Raw genomic sequence first — 15251 nt, 5'->3', positions numbered from 1 at the left:
AATACATCTCTGTGTTGTTCTGTGTTGTTATTTGGGAGCTGGCTGGTGGGACAGAATATTCCACCTACAAGCAGCTTAGCTTTTCCGTGTGTGTGTGTGTGTGTGTGTGTGTGTGTGTGTGTGTGTGTGTGACAGAGAGAGAGACAGAGACAGAGACACAGAGATAGAGACAGAGACAGATAGAAAGATATTTCCTTTTGTGATAAAAGTTTAGAAATTGTGCTTAAGCAATAACAAATCAAAATTAACTGCAACCCTACAGTCCAGAGATTACTGCTCTTAAATATGTGGCTTGTAGTGTCCTTTCTGCTCGAGTTTCCTGTTATTTCCTACAATGCATGCTGCAGTCTTTTAGAGGACAAATCCCATAAATTCCTTAAGCAGTTTGCTCTTGGTTGCCTTGTTTTGGTTTTTCCTTAGAGTGAGGTCTTTCCCATTGTTCTTGAATTTACCCGTGAGGTGTTTGTTATGTAGTGGAGCAATCTGATCATGATTAGTTCTAATCACTTCTCATTTTGGCTCCATTCGTTTTTCCAGGGCAGAAACTTTATCACGTGCAAATTAGAATGCACACTGTTTCATAATGCAATGAACATGCAGCCTTCTGCTTAGAATTTAAAAGGGGATTTTGGATATTAGAAAAAAATTACCACTCAAGCTAGGTTCTAGCCATAATATTTAAACTAACATTTAAAACATTTTGAGAGGTGTCACATGGAACAGATTATAATTTGATACCGTATCAAAGCTATTGTACTTTGATATTCGTACAATAATAGTATGGATATGTAGATTAATCAGTTACCTATGAGGATGAGTTTCCTAAGATAACAAGGCTTTTACCAAACACCCAAAGATTGTTATCAACTTTTAATAGAGCTAGAGATTTTTATGTTTAAATATAACTTTTTCTTCTTCAGTATATTAAAAGTTTTTCCCTTGAAAACAGGTCAAAATAACTTTTAACAATGTGAAAAAATAACCTACTTCATTTTATAAATTATAACTCTGCTACTTATTTTTCTCATCTTTAGGGAGGTCCCGACTTTTCACATACTCTGTAGAGATTTAGTTAAGCCCATATGCATTTGTTAATTTTTCTCTTTTTTAAACTTACTTTTTATTTATTCTTTGTGTCTTTCACATCATACATCTTGATCCTATTCATTTCCCGTCCCTTTGTATCCATCCTCTGCCCTTGCATCCTCCTCCTTCCCCCTGCCCCAAATAAAATAAAATAAAATTTAAGAGAAAAAGAAGGAAAAATCCCATCATGGAAGCTGTAGTGTGATACAGTGAGTCACGCAGTAACGTCTTTTATTCATATATTTTTATGTGCAAGTGTTCATTGCAAAGAGTTGTTAGTCTAGTTTTTTGCTTCACTATCAATGCTGGGCCCTCACTGGGGCTCCTCTTGGATATCCTGTTCTTGCCTTGTGTTGTGGAGATGCTGCAGTTTGAGTCGCCAAGATCAGGCCCTTCGTGTGCTCCAGCAGAACATAGATGGGGTGGATGTTGGGGTGGGCCAACTCATAACCCTGGTTCTAGACCTGTGTAGTTGCAGGGTTAGTCAGCCTGCCAGCTCTCCCCCATCTTTACCACCAGGGTGAGCTCTCCAGCACTGCCCTGGCTAGTTCACCCTAGGCAGTAAGCAGCAAGGGGCGGGGCCAGTTCTCCTGCTTTCACAACCTCAGGATTGACTCTCCCACACCTACACCACCAGGGCCAGCTCTACTGTGTTGCTCACTCAAGGTGCAGGGACCTTTCTCCCAAGTATGGCAGCTGGTGAGGGGCAGGGACAGCTCTCCCACTCTATCACCTCAGGGCCAGTTCTCCCACCTGCCATAGGTGGTGAGGGGGAGGGTGTGGGAGGGTGTGGGAGGGTGTGTGAGGGTGTGTGAGGTGAGCATCTGAAGGTGCTGAGTTAATTTGTCTCTTTTAACAAAAGTTCAGATCCTCTACCAGATCTGTAAAACGGGACTTTATTTTAAAATGTTTTTTAAATCTCTTGCCACTGAAAAACTATCATTACATTATAGTAATGTAATAGTATCATTATATTATACATTGTATATAAAAGTATATACATATATATTCTTATATTCTAAGAAATGTTTCCTATATGCTTTAATTTTAAATGTTTTCAGTAATCAAATCTGTCTAGAAAGCTTACCATCTTAGCATCATTCAAGCACGTTCTTAGCTGTCACATAATGAAAGCATGGAGGACTGTCTAAAACCAAGCACTCCTAAATGATTTAGCATGGGAGGTCCTGCTCAAGCAACAGTTACTCACCCTAAAGCATTTAATCACAGGCTGAAGCAGTGGCTTTGGGTATTAAATGGCCTGGGTGGCGCACACTTGTTTGGGAATCTGAAAGTGTTGCTTTGAGGGTCGCTTGACAATCCTTTATCTGGAGTGCATGGGAACCGAGTATTTTGTCCTGAGGTTTTAAGAACTGTGTTATAGTAAATAGTCTCCGTAGTATTGAAAACCCTGATGGAGCTAGGGCAGTGCCTTACAATGAACTATACCACAAGCTTTGTACAGTGTGTGAATGTCCACAGTGAATAGGGCAAACGCGCTTAGTTTACGCTTGCCACTGAACAATTTCATCTCAGGTTGGGTTTGCTCACCATAGCGATAATGAATTAAGCCTTATTTCTAGAAAGCTTTATTATGCAAAGTAGCTCTGCTAGTCAATGGCTGTCGGATCTTTTTTGTGCTCCTGAATCTTAGGCACCCCAAATGCTAAAAGGAGAAGCTGGACCCAGTCAATTGTTTATAAAATTTCCAAATTCTAAATCTGAAAGTCTACTCCATTCTTTGACATAAGAAATACCACAAGTGGATATCAGCCCTCTGTCAGATGTGGGGTTGGTGAAGATCTTTTCCCATTCTGTAGGCTGTCGCTTTGTCTTGTTGACCATGTCCTTTGCTCTACAAAAGCTTCTCAGTTTCAAGAGGTCCCATTGATTGTTTCTCTCAGTGTCTGTGCTACTGGTGTTATATTTGCGAAGTGATCTCCTGTGCCAATATGTTCAAGACTACTTCCTACTTTCTCTTCTATCAGGTTCAGAGTAACTGGATTTATGTTGAGGTCTTTGATCCACTTGGATAGATGAGGAGCCCCCAACTGGATCAGGCCCTTCGGATAAGTGAGACAGTTGATTAGCTTGAACTGTTTGGGAGGCCCCAGGCAGTGAGACCAGGACCTGTCCTCAGTGCATGAGCTGGCTGTTTGGAGCCTGGGGCCTATGCAGGGACACTTTGCTCAGCCTGGGTGAAGGGAGGAGGGGACTGGACATGCTTTGACTGAGTCTACCAGGCTGAGCTGAATCCGCAGGGGAGTCCTTGCCCTGAAGGAGATGGGAATGAGGGGTGAGCTGGGGGAGGGCAGGGCGGGAGGGAGGGGGGAGGACAGGGGAATCCATGGCTGATATGTAAAATTAAATTAAAGTATAAAATAAAATAAAAAAAGAAATACTACAAGTGAATTCATTTTTTTTTTGTAATGCTGAAATTTAACCATCCTTTAGAAGTGTACAATTGTTTTGAAGAGCAAGTAGTAATTATGTCAAAAGATTCAAATTTGTATGACTTCTGTATGGTTGGGCCAAGCTAGATTTCAAGTTCCTGAAAACAAATTGGCTTTTTTCTTACAACATTGATTTCTAGAGGTCATCCTAGGGTGAGATTTTTATACTCATACTTAAAATTTGGGGCTGGTAGGATGGCTCAACAGGTATGGACACTTGTTGTCTAGCCTGATGACCTAAGTTTGATCCTTGGAACTTATGTGGTGGAAGGAGAGAAACTAGTTATCCTCTGATTTCCACATGTGTATCATGGTACACACACGCTCACTAACACACACACACACATCCATGCATCCATGCACATAAGCAAGTAAATAAATAAATAAATAAATGTAAAAATTAAGAAAACTATGTGTAGGTGGCAAGGAACACTGTGTAGTTTGCATGTTTTTCCTTGGCAAACCGGAAGACCAGATTATACAAAACCAGGCCCTCGTAAACCAAAGTGTCTGAAAGGGAAATGAAAGACTCCTTTTGCTTCAGGTCCTGAAGCTTTGAATCTCAAAGCCAAGAAAAAGGAATTCCAAACGTAAAGGGGCCAAGCTGACCACTGAGAGAAAACTAATCCATGAACCAGAGGACTAGTGGGGTCTCCTAGATAGAGGCTTAAGACAGTGTAGTTAGTTGGAAAATGCAGCGAAAACAATAGATGAGGCGTGGGAAGCCCGAGCTAAGAGCCTCATGTAGGTTTGTTGAGGAGACTTGCCTATGTGCACATCTGGTACCTGTGTTAGACAATGAAAAGAAGTACTTGTTTGTCTTTTGGCATGGGATTCTCTTCGCTCTTCCTCCATTTTCTCTGGTCTTGCTTCTTGTTGCTTCTGTCACTGAACTTACCCAAAGGGCCTAAAGGACGCCTCCGTTTGTAGTTTCTGTCTGTAAGCTACTGTTTCAGCACATTAAAGGAAATCGAAAGTAAAGATTGGGAAAGGGGAGCTACTGTGTGCTTAGAAATTATCATCGTTCTGCTGAGTGACTAGAAGACATCCAGAACTTTTTATTCATGTCCTCACATAGAAATTGTTGAACACTTAGTGTACTTTGTGTAAGCACTAGAGGCATATGTCCTTGCTAAATTTTATTGCTGTGATCAAAAGCATGACCAAAGACTGGGAAGGAAGAGGTTGATTTGTCTTGCAGGACTGTAGTCTATCCTCATCTAGGGAACTCAAGGCAGGAACATGGAGACAAGAACTGAGGCCATGGAGGAACACTCTTTACTGGCTTACTCCCCATGGCTTACTCAGCTAGCTTTCTTGTACCACCTAGGACCACCTACCCAGAGGTGACAGCACCCACAGTGAGCTGGGCCCTCCTACATCAGTCACTAACCACAATTTCTCAGCAGAGGTTCCTCTTCCCAAATGACTCCAGCTTGAGTCAAGTTGACAAAAAAAAGAACAAGGATGATATGTATTTATGACTTTCCTTGTTGCTATGATAAACTGTCTCACAAAAGCAGCTCAAGGGTTTGCTTTGGCTCACAGTTTGAGAGATATAATCCATCACGGAGGGAAGGCATGGTGGTCGGAGCGTGAGGCAGGTGTCTGGTCATCTTGTGTCTACAATCAGAAAGCAGACAGAGATGAATGCTGGCACTCACACTCTGCCCTTTCCTTCTTATTCACTGTGGGACTTTGGCCCATGGAATGGTGTCACCCACATGTTTCCTCCTCAGTTAAACTTCTCTGGATAAACTTTCTTACAGATATGTCCAGAGGTGTGTCTCCTAGGTTATTCTAAATTCAACCAAGTCGCCAGCGAAGAGTAACCTTTACAAGCTATAAGTGGGAATACGATGTAGTATGCATGTCTATCGAGGGAGATGAACATCAACTTAGTACTTTTGCAAATGTGAGGACAGACAGGCATTATCACAGAAGAGAGAGAAATAGGATGAGAGAAGTGAGAGGCATTCTCTAATTCAGATGGAGAGGTGTGGCTGTGCCATTCAAGCAGGAGGTGGCTTGATTCTTACAATGACGGTGGAAATGAGCAGCGAGGACGTGGATTTCGGAAGAAGCTTATCGGATAAAATGTGAGTGTGAGCAGAGAGCAGCCTTAGGGAGGAGTGCTGGTGTTATTAAAGCCTTAAAACACAATGTTTGTGGTCAAAGACCCATGAGAAATTACACACTGGAGTTTATAACCTTAGTCACAAAGCTGGTGGGCAATTTACACGTGATATGTTGGCAGGGTTTTCAAAAAGTCACGGACCTTTGCTATTTTCTCCTCCCTTTAAGATTTAGGCTACTGTAAATAGCAGTAGATGTGACTAGCTTCCCCTACTGTATGTGGAACAAAAATTTATGAACTGAGGGTGCTGTAACTCAACCCCATTTAATTAACCTGTCTGCTGTGGAGGTGAGTTTTCCTAGAGAGATGCCTGCTCACTTCAGTGCTGCGCAGATGGGTTCTCAGGAAGCAGGTGGTTCTGAGGCAGATTTGGGGGTGCAAGGTGTTTTTCAGGACCCACACCTATGAAAGAAAGGGGGAGGAGCTGGGAAGGAACAAGTGAAAACGAAGGCAACAGGAAGCTGTGAAGTACCTTTTCCACATGAGAGAGCATCATGTGTTGGGCCAAGCTGGCTTCATAACCTGCGTTATTAGTCAGTGGCCAGGAGCTGTCTGTCCCCAGAATGGTGTGCCTTCAGATGAGGCTGTTCTCTGCAGCCAGTTTCAACACTGAGGGAGGTGACAGCAGAGGCTGCCTGCAGACCGAGTTGCCACAGCGGTAAGTCACTCCTGGAAAAGGTTGGGGACCTGGCTGGGACACATCCACGTTCTCCACACTGTATCACAGTTCATTCTTCAACGAATGTGTTTCTTTCCAGGAATTCAAGACACACGCCCCTCCCTCACTACCAAGTATTTATCACTTGGGGCAATTGCATGAAGGAGGATTTCGGGGGGAGAGAGTAGGGGTGACCAAGAATAAGAATGGCACGGAGGAGGGCCTAGGAAGAAGGGTTAGTCAGTAAAGCGCTTCCACACAAGTACGGGGGACCCAGATAGATCCCTAGTTCTTTAGCAAAGCTTGGTCGGGTTGTGTGTGCTTGATCTCAGTACGGGAAGGCAGAGACAGGCTGATCAGGGGTTGCCAGGCTCCCAGGGGAGACCCTGTTTTGAAAACCATGGAGGTTGGCTCTTGAGAAATGGCACCGAATGTTGACCTCTTGCCACCACTTGCACACACACGTGCACGTGCACGCCCATGTGTGCACCCTCACTAGGTGCACACAGAGATGAGTGTCACAGAAAAATACTCTGGAATATAGAGTTCTGACAGCCACTCCCGGCTCTCACTTTTGAAATGAATTAAGTCAACACATCCTTAAAATATGAGAAAATCAATCTGTGATGTTTAAATGGTCTCTTGTTCTTTGACAGCGACAGAAAACATGAATAAAAGAGATTGGCCATTCATGATGATTCAGAGAAATGACATCTCAGGTATTCCCCCCCCCCCGCCCCCCCCCCCGACTTCCGTCTGTCCTTTTTGATTTATAGCATATCATGCAGTTTTAAAATGATACAAACTTAGAACGCTGATTTCTAAAATTTTAATAAGGAAAACTGGGTTTGCTTACACTGAGTGACTGGCCAGTTCTCTTACATGGGGTCTGCTTTAGTCACAGCTGTGGCCAGGACACCATTGCCTTTTTCCACTATGGTTTCCTGAAGACATTTGGGATTCTCTCAGAGCAGATATCAGTTATTCATATTGATGCAAACAGGCACTTTTGTTAGAATTATTTGGTTTATTGTGATTTAAGCTTTGGCCTCCTTAGTGAACCTCCTCCTGGAATTTATCAAGAAGGTTAATTTAGCCGGGCGGTGGTGGCGCACGCCTTTAATCCCAGCACTCGGGAGGCAGAGCCAGGTGGATCTCTGTGAGTTCGAGGCCAGCCTGGACTACCCAGTGAGTCCCAGGAAAGGCACAAAGCTACACAGAGAAACCCTGTCTTGAAAAACCAAAAAAAAAAAAAAAAAAAAGAAAAAAAGAAAAAAAAAAAAAGAAGAAGGTTAATTTAGTCCATTAGGTTATTGTATGTCGTTGGGTGGAGAGTACACAAATACTTGACATAGTTAGAATCTTACTTGAGCTATTACGTATTTAGTGTTAATTTAAGAAAAAAAAACATTTTTCAAATTTAACCTTTTGCGTTAGAAATTCATTGATGCTTCAGTATCTACGTGTGTAGTTGGATTAATAGAGATGTGATGTTTAAATATTTACCATTGATGCTGCACATATTTTTAAAAAATCTCTGAAATGCAAGTAAATTGAGGAGCCTCAGTTTCTAGCACTGGCAACATTCTATCCGGCTTACCCAGAGTTGTTCTTCCTGTCCCTTTCGGAAGCAGTGCTACACGAGGGCTGCAGCAGCCATGTTCCAAGAGGTTCTAGACCCTGAGGATTCAGTACATCACGACTGTTGTAACCATCTTCTATTTGCTTTTAAAAATAGAGAGACGATCTAACCTCAATATTTTCCCCTAAATAAATTTTGATTTTGAATGATGTGACACTGTTTCTCTGTCATTTTTCTGTTTTTACAAAAAGCAGATAACCTGGCGCTCCATGTGAAAGATGGGATGAGAAACTTCAGGTATAAGCCAGCAGACTACCAACAGTTACGCGCCTTAACCAAAGCCAGGAAGTTAGCGTCTGCTTCCGCAGAGCAGAAGGTTAGAGGCTTTTTTTTTTTTTTTAAATTAAGTTTGTTAAATTGAATTGTTAGGAGGGATGATTTATTTACATTGAAAATAGAAAACAAGCGACAGTCCAAATATTTTTTTGAACCCCCGACTACCAATGATAGTGAGCAGCAGCTAACGTCCATTGGATGTCCTGACAGTGATGTGACGTAATTTACACACATTACAAATTCTTAGTAACATCATTATGAAGTCTGGATTCAGCTTTATTTTTGGAAAGATGGTTATTTCCTTAGCTTTCAACAATTGTCAACTTGGTAAGAAAAGCAAAATATTCTGGCAAGTGACAGCCACGGTTTATTTCCTGGTACGGTTCTCTTTCTCCAACACCGGATACATATGCCCTTGGGGACCAGAGAGATGGCTCAGTGGGTAAAGGTCCTTGATGTCAACCCTGACAGTCAGAGTTCATCCCCAGGACCCACATGGGGAAAGGAGAGAACCAGCCCTTTAGAGTGTCCTCTAACTTCATGTGCATGTTGTGGCATGTGTATGTCCACACACATACACACAAAATAAATGTAAAAAAAATGCCCTTGGGTATTTTCTATTTTGGAATTTTCTTTATTTTTTCCCCCTCAAATATGTGTCCCATACCATGAAAGGGGTAACCTTGGCTAAATTTGAAGGGGCCACGTGCAAATGGTCATGCATAGTATTTTAGAGCTTTGAGTCTCTGAGGATTACTCAGGCAGTATACTTCTCTTTTGCAAAGAATAGAATTCATTAAAAATAGCATTTTGCGTTATTGTTGCTTGGTTGCATTGAAAAACCTGGTAAAGCAATACATCAATTTACAAGTTTTCATTTATATTTAAAGATTTAGGATTTGGATGGTTTTGTGTGGCTTTTATTATTAATATTAATCTTTTAAAAAGGCAGTTCTTCCAAATGCAAAGCACACGTTATGCCTTCGTCTAGAGAAATTGCACATCTCCATCAACTATGTCACGGCAAACTGAGGCAACTACTTAACGAGTGGGGCCTGTTTTTCTTGGCTCAGGTCAGCGGTGAACTGTTGTGATAGTAAGAAGACATTTCATGTAATTTCACAGAAAGGCTCCATGACGGTCTTCCTGGAAGAACTGTCTGTGGCTTGTGTTCTGAGACTTCACAGAGTTAAAATGTGCACCTACATACATACATGTATACACACACACACATGTACATACATATGTACATGCATACACATTTAATATGTATTTCATTATCTTCCACTGTAAGAATGACTGTGAAATCCCATATTTATTTATTTCCTCCTAACATTTGACCACATTATCTTTGTATTATTTCCTATATTATTGAATCACTGCAGACCATAATGTTTAGCTTGCAGGCCCATGTGACCAGCATAGTGCACTCCCTTGCCCTCATGGAAGGCACCGTTTGCTGGGATCAAGATGTGGTCTGTCAAATAAGCCTGGGAACAAAATTATATTAAATACAAGCTGCAATAGAACATACTTCCCATTGTATAGTAACCAGACCTGATCCTAAAGGAATGGTTAGGAAAGGCTTTTTTTTTTTTTTTTAAAGGAAACATCACTGGACTTGAGCTCTCAAGGTCAATTAAACATTAACTAAGCACATCTGGGGAGGCACCCCAGCGTGGAAAGTGTTTGCCATACACACATGAGAACCTAGTCCTAACCCTCAGAAGCCACCTGGAAGTCAGACATGCCTCCTGAACCTGTCATCTCAGCCCTCCTACTGTGAGGTAGGAGGCAAAGAAAAGAGAATTCTTAGCCGATCACAGGCCAGCTAGCCTGCATAGGCAACACCAGACAAAAGATGCTGTCTCCAAGAAGGTAGACGGCAAGGGCAGACACTGTGGCTATCCCTTGTCCTCTACCGTGCATGCATGCCTGCAATTGCACATGTGCATGGGGGCATGCATCTATTTTACACATACACACACACACACACACACACACACACACACACACACACACACACACACACGGGGTGGGGGGAGAATTTTAAAAACTAAGCAGTCTCAGGACCCAGGAAGCTGAGGCAGGAAGATTGTGGGTTTGAGGCAGCCTGGGTCCCATAGCAAAATTCTGTCTCAAAATCAAAAATCAAACAACAATAAAACAAGTGGCGAGCACGAAGGAATTGAGACTAGTTCAGCTGTGCGGACTGTGTCTTTAGTTCTGTGATGCTGGAAACCCTGCTGCCATGAAACCTTCCTACAGAGGCTTGTTCATGTGTTAGAATCCTCTGCCACAGAGGAATTGAGACTAGTCCAGCTGTGCGGACTGTGTCTTTAGTTCTGATGCTGGAAATCCCGCTACCATGGAACCTTCCCACAGAGGCTTGTTCATGTGTTAGAATCCTCTGCCACAGAGGATGAATTCCTATATGCTAAAATTAATGAATATTTTTACTGTGCTGATATCCACCAAGTTTCTTTCTGAAGTAAAAATACTACAACATATTCTCCACATCTTTGTCAATACGAGAATATTTATTTATTTATAAATAAAAGAATATTCGTTCCTATTTTTATCCATGCATCCATCCAGCCATTCATCCAGCCATCCATCTACCTACTCATCCATTTGAGATGAATCACAAAATATATTTGGGTTGAATGTTGGTTAGTTAGCTGATTGTTAACTTCAGTATTTGGCCAAGGCTAATTTCTCTTTCGTGGTCGTTCCCTCTCAGAGGCCACACACACTCAAGACTTTAATTATTCAAAGCTTATATTTTTAACATTAAGTACAAGATGAGAAATCTTTCTTCTGTGTCAGCTGCTAGATGTCATGTCAGGCCCCTGGATACGCCTCTCAGCTGCCATATTAAGTAGCATCATTGACCTTTTTGTTCATAGTAGAATGTAATCCCCAAAGAAGTTTTTTGGTTACATTTTTTGTAGAAATAATGGCACCTAAGAGTTGTCCATTTTTAGATTTCTTGAATTACTGAAAATGGCTTGCTCTGTAGTGATCATTCTGTTGAGTTTTTGATTCCATTTTGTAATCCCCACAGACTCATAATGCAAGGAAGCATCCCTTTAAAGCAATAATGTCTTGTCTGTTGTTTTGCATTTTGGTTAGTGAGAATGAACGTGTTTTGAGAACTATTACGTAATTTTCTAACACTTGGATTTCTCTTCATATAATTTATGTTTCTATTATATCAGATTAAGGAAGATGTGTTAGGAATGTATTGTACATGAATTTTGGAACTTTTTAATTCTCATTCAATTTAGAGACTTTACATTGACATTTTGCTTTAATTTACTTTTAAAGATGTGAATAATTTCTAAATAGCATTTCCTTAAAAGACTCAGGGCTTAAATAGAATTAAATAGCTGGGAATTAAATAAAGCTCTTAAAATCTATTTTTAACATTATAGATGTTTATGTGCCAAACAGCCTGTACTAACTAGAATTACCAATGTTATCTCTGTTAGTCTTGCTTATATTATTACTTACATTTTTATAAAATATGTACAGGTTCAAAGAGTAATTCTCTCCAATGTCGTATAGATAACAATTCACTCAGAATATTTGTATTAATCATGTCTATTTTCCTGTTCATTTTACTACTGTATGTGTTCAGTTTTTACAGGTGAGATCAACAATCTTAACAGCCATTGTTAATGGTAACAGCACTTTACTGGGGCAATATTAAATACACACAGAATGATAGGATGTTGACATGTAGACCCATAAGGAAAAATGGCGCTTCAAGCTAGATCTGGACTGCTGGGCTGCAGGATGTTGTTACTGGCATAGGGGTGTGTGGTAGATGTGATGCTGTTCTATATAATCCCTGTATCACTGAGCATGACCAGTTTCTGATGCCAGGTGAGACTCTGAGGTGAGCATCAAGCTTTCCAAAGACTGAGCTCTACTCTGAAGCCGCATAGTGGAGCTGGGCTGGAAACTGAGGCCAGTTTGTGCGGTACACTGTGTCTCCACTTGTGATTTATTAAGTTTAAAAGCAATCCTCATAATTATTTTGACTTTCTTTGCTTAGGATGGATATATCTTCTTGCTCATTTCCAATATCCTTCCACTAAGTCTTTCTAACCTTATTGAAAATTACACACATGAATACAGTTACTTTGAATGGTATGCTGAGTCACTATGTGACATCATCCAGCTTCAAACAGGATCAGCTTTGGCCATGGCTTTGTTTATGATCCGACCACACCCTCCCCCATGCTAAGCTATCCTGAAGCAAATCACTGTCATCATAATAGTGCATGTATAAACATTTAGTAACTTACTCTAAAACATTAGAACTGAAAAGCCCTATCATACTACCACTATGGATGAAATGTTAACTTCTCAATAATTTGTTTTATCTAGTTAGTATTATTGAATTTCCTTGATTGCCTCAGAAGATTATTTCAAAATTTACTCAAGTAGGCATCTGAACACAATCCAGACGTTGCAATTCACTTTTGTAAATTTGCTTCATTTTGTTCCCTCCATGTTCTTGTAGTTTTATAATGTATGTATTGAAGAAGCCACATTATTGGTCTTCTGGTTCCTCACAGTTTGAATTATGCCGACTGCATCATATTGTGTCATTAAACATGTTTCCCTTTTTGCATTTCCTGTACATTGGTAGTTGTATCTAGAGAACTGATCAGATTCAAGTTCAATTTGCTTTGGAAGGAACACTTACTGATGGGACTCTTTGTTTCCCAGACTTTGTCTATTGTGAATGATTTTGTACACTTCTGCCAAGATGGTTTTCAGATATATTTCTATAAATGATGTTGCTAGGTCATAGTTAATCAATGAAGACATCTTATGGATAACCATATTCTCTTCTGTGGGGCTTGTATCATTTTCTATTCTCATCAGAATTAAGAGGGAGCATGTTTCACAAGAGCCTCGTGGACTGCTTTGTTAAATATCTGAGTCACTGCTAGCCTGACAGATGAGGAATTGCATCTTAGCATAGTTTTTTCCTTTGTGTTATGTTGACAGTTCTTTATTGCTAGAGCTCAAGGCACATCTCAGTGCATTTTGTCAAATGTACAAGCACGTGCACTGTAGCTTCAGCTGTACTCTGCTTGCAGATGTTTATTTCTGAACATGAACTCTCTGACCTATAGGTCTTTTGTAGTATTTCAAAAGGATTAGTTGGGGTTTCATCTCTTAGATAATCATAATAAGTCAGACGTCGTAGACTTTTGTTTTCTGATCTTTTAATGAATTCATTATTTTTGATATTTTCTCCCCCAAAGTAATTTAAATCATCAGCATTCTGCCTTAGTTATCACCCACCTTAAAATGATTTTTCCACGGCTTCTTGCCCAGGAAACTGAATTAAAATCACCTGGCAATTGCTGCTGATGAAGATACAACTTTAAATCTTTGAGCTCTTTTATAGGCTTTGTTTTTCTTCATTTGTGGCCTGAGGATAAAAGTAGAGTCAATGGCTGAATTTCCAAAAGAACAAAACAAAAAAACAAAAATTAAGATGTTGTACTAAGTATTGAAAGTGTCTAGTCAAAAATAGCAGCTTGATTTTTGACTTTTATAGTCTATTTAATTGGTCTTTCCCGGGGCCCAAAGGCAACAACATTGATTTTTCCCTTTTAGCTATAAAAGATATGTTCACATCCTCCACCAATGTGTTTTAATTTTTTGTACAACATGGAGCAAATATGTCAAAGGAATCTAATTTTAAAACTGTGTCTGTTGCAAGAAACTTTAGAGACTCTTGTTGCTACAAATTTGAAGTAAGTTTTAGACATTCTTAACTCAAGTGCTACCATGTCAGAACGTAGAAATACCCCATTCTTTCAGTTTTTCAATAGGTAGAAACTGTATGTTTTTACCATTGTCTCCCACCCAATTTTCCTTAAACTTCATAGTTATAATATTCTCAACAACTTCTGTGGAAAAGGTTTGACTTCATCTTTTTAAAGTCATTCTTTGGATTAATTTGTTTGCTCGTGTCCCTAATTTTGAATCAGAAACTAGAACAGCACAAAGATAAACTCAAGGTTAAAGTAATCAGTGAACAGCAGCTGAAAATAGCATGCATTATGAAGATCCCTTTTTGGAACTTGTCTTCTCCAGTTTTTATATCTTCATTATTGATATTTTACAGCTATTAAAGTACTGAAGTAGTTTAGTAGCAGAGGAGTTATGAAATGTGTATATTTTGTCAAGTTTCTGATTTGTACTTTCTGTTTTAAAGGTTTATTTGTTTTATTTTGTAATTGTGTGTATACGTGTATCCTTGCGGTTTTGTGCATGTGAGTACAGGGCCCACAGAGGCCAGAAGAGGTTGTCAGATCCCCTGGAGCTGGAGTTATAGGAGGTTGTGCGGCACTGTGTAGGTGCTGGGAACTGAACCTAAGTCCTCTGCAAGAGCAGCCAGTGCTCTCAACCACTGAGCCATCTCTCCAGCTTCGATTTGTACATTCATACATATCTAAAAGTGTTAGCATGAAATACAAAGTCCAGAGTACACATGGCTCCAAGCAGAGTCTATCCAAGAATGAGACACTGCTTGGGGCTGTAGTCAAGCAGCATTCACTGTTGGACGAGGGCTATGTAGATGGTAGAGGCAGAGGACTGAGAGGCACCGTAGAGGTGAACAACTGCAGAAGTCACTGCCACCCTCAGGTCAGAGGGCTGGAACAAAGAAGTAGGGTGGTACCGCATCCCACGGGAGGAAACCTCAGAGCTGTTTGGAACCATGTCCAGGGAAAATTGAGTGCACTAGAGAACCCGAGAACCTTCTGAAAAGAGAGGGGTGGGTAATGTGTTGGCCTTGTCTCGTCTCCCTCCCTCCAAACTTCCATAGCTGGCATCTTCCTTTGTCTGAACCCATCTAGAAGCCAGCTGAAAGGGGCATTTGAGAAAGAGGCTGCTTTATGCCTGGGCAGAGATCAGGGAGATGGCGACAGACCCAAGCCTGACAGAACTTGGCTGTAAAGTCCC

General features: G+C 40.7%; 1 protein-coding gene across 14 annotated transcripts in view; it reads left to right on the top strand.

Moving 5' to 3' along the window:
* The window catches only part of Ccdc148 (coiled-coil domain containing 148), a 284674-nt gene that overhangs the window by 78113 nt on the left and 191310 nt on the right, over positions 1-15251 (top strand). For 6 of the 14 annotated variants that reach the window (XM_076569531.1, XM_076569532.1, XM_076569530.1 and 3 more), the window contains 2 exons: positions 6991-7053; positions 8168-8292. The exons of 2 other annotated variants lie outside the window; for them this stretch is intronic. In XM_076569531.1, coding sequence (XP_076425646.1) covers positions 7002-7053; positions 8168-8292 — 177 coding nt within the window. In that variant the 5' untranslated portion in view covers positions 6991-7001. The remainder of the gene's footprint in view (positions 1-6990; positions 7054-8167; positions 8293-15251) is intronic. 6 more of the 14 variants (XM_076569535.1, XM_076569536.1, XM_076569534.1 and 3 more) reach the window with 3 other exon arrangements.

Source organism: Peromyscus maniculatus, chromosome 4, assembly GCF_049852395.1.
Source record: "Peromyscus maniculatus bairdii isolate BWxNUB_F1_BW_parent chromosome 4, HU_Pman_BW_mat_3.1, whole genome shotgun sequence".
Classification (NCBI taxonomy): Eukaryota; Metazoa; Chordata; class Mammalia; order Rodentia; family Cricetidae; genus Peromyscus; species Peromyscus maniculatus.
The sequence above is the reverse complement of the archived record's forward strand: the minus strand, read 5'-3'. Positions and strand labels throughout refer to the sequence as shown.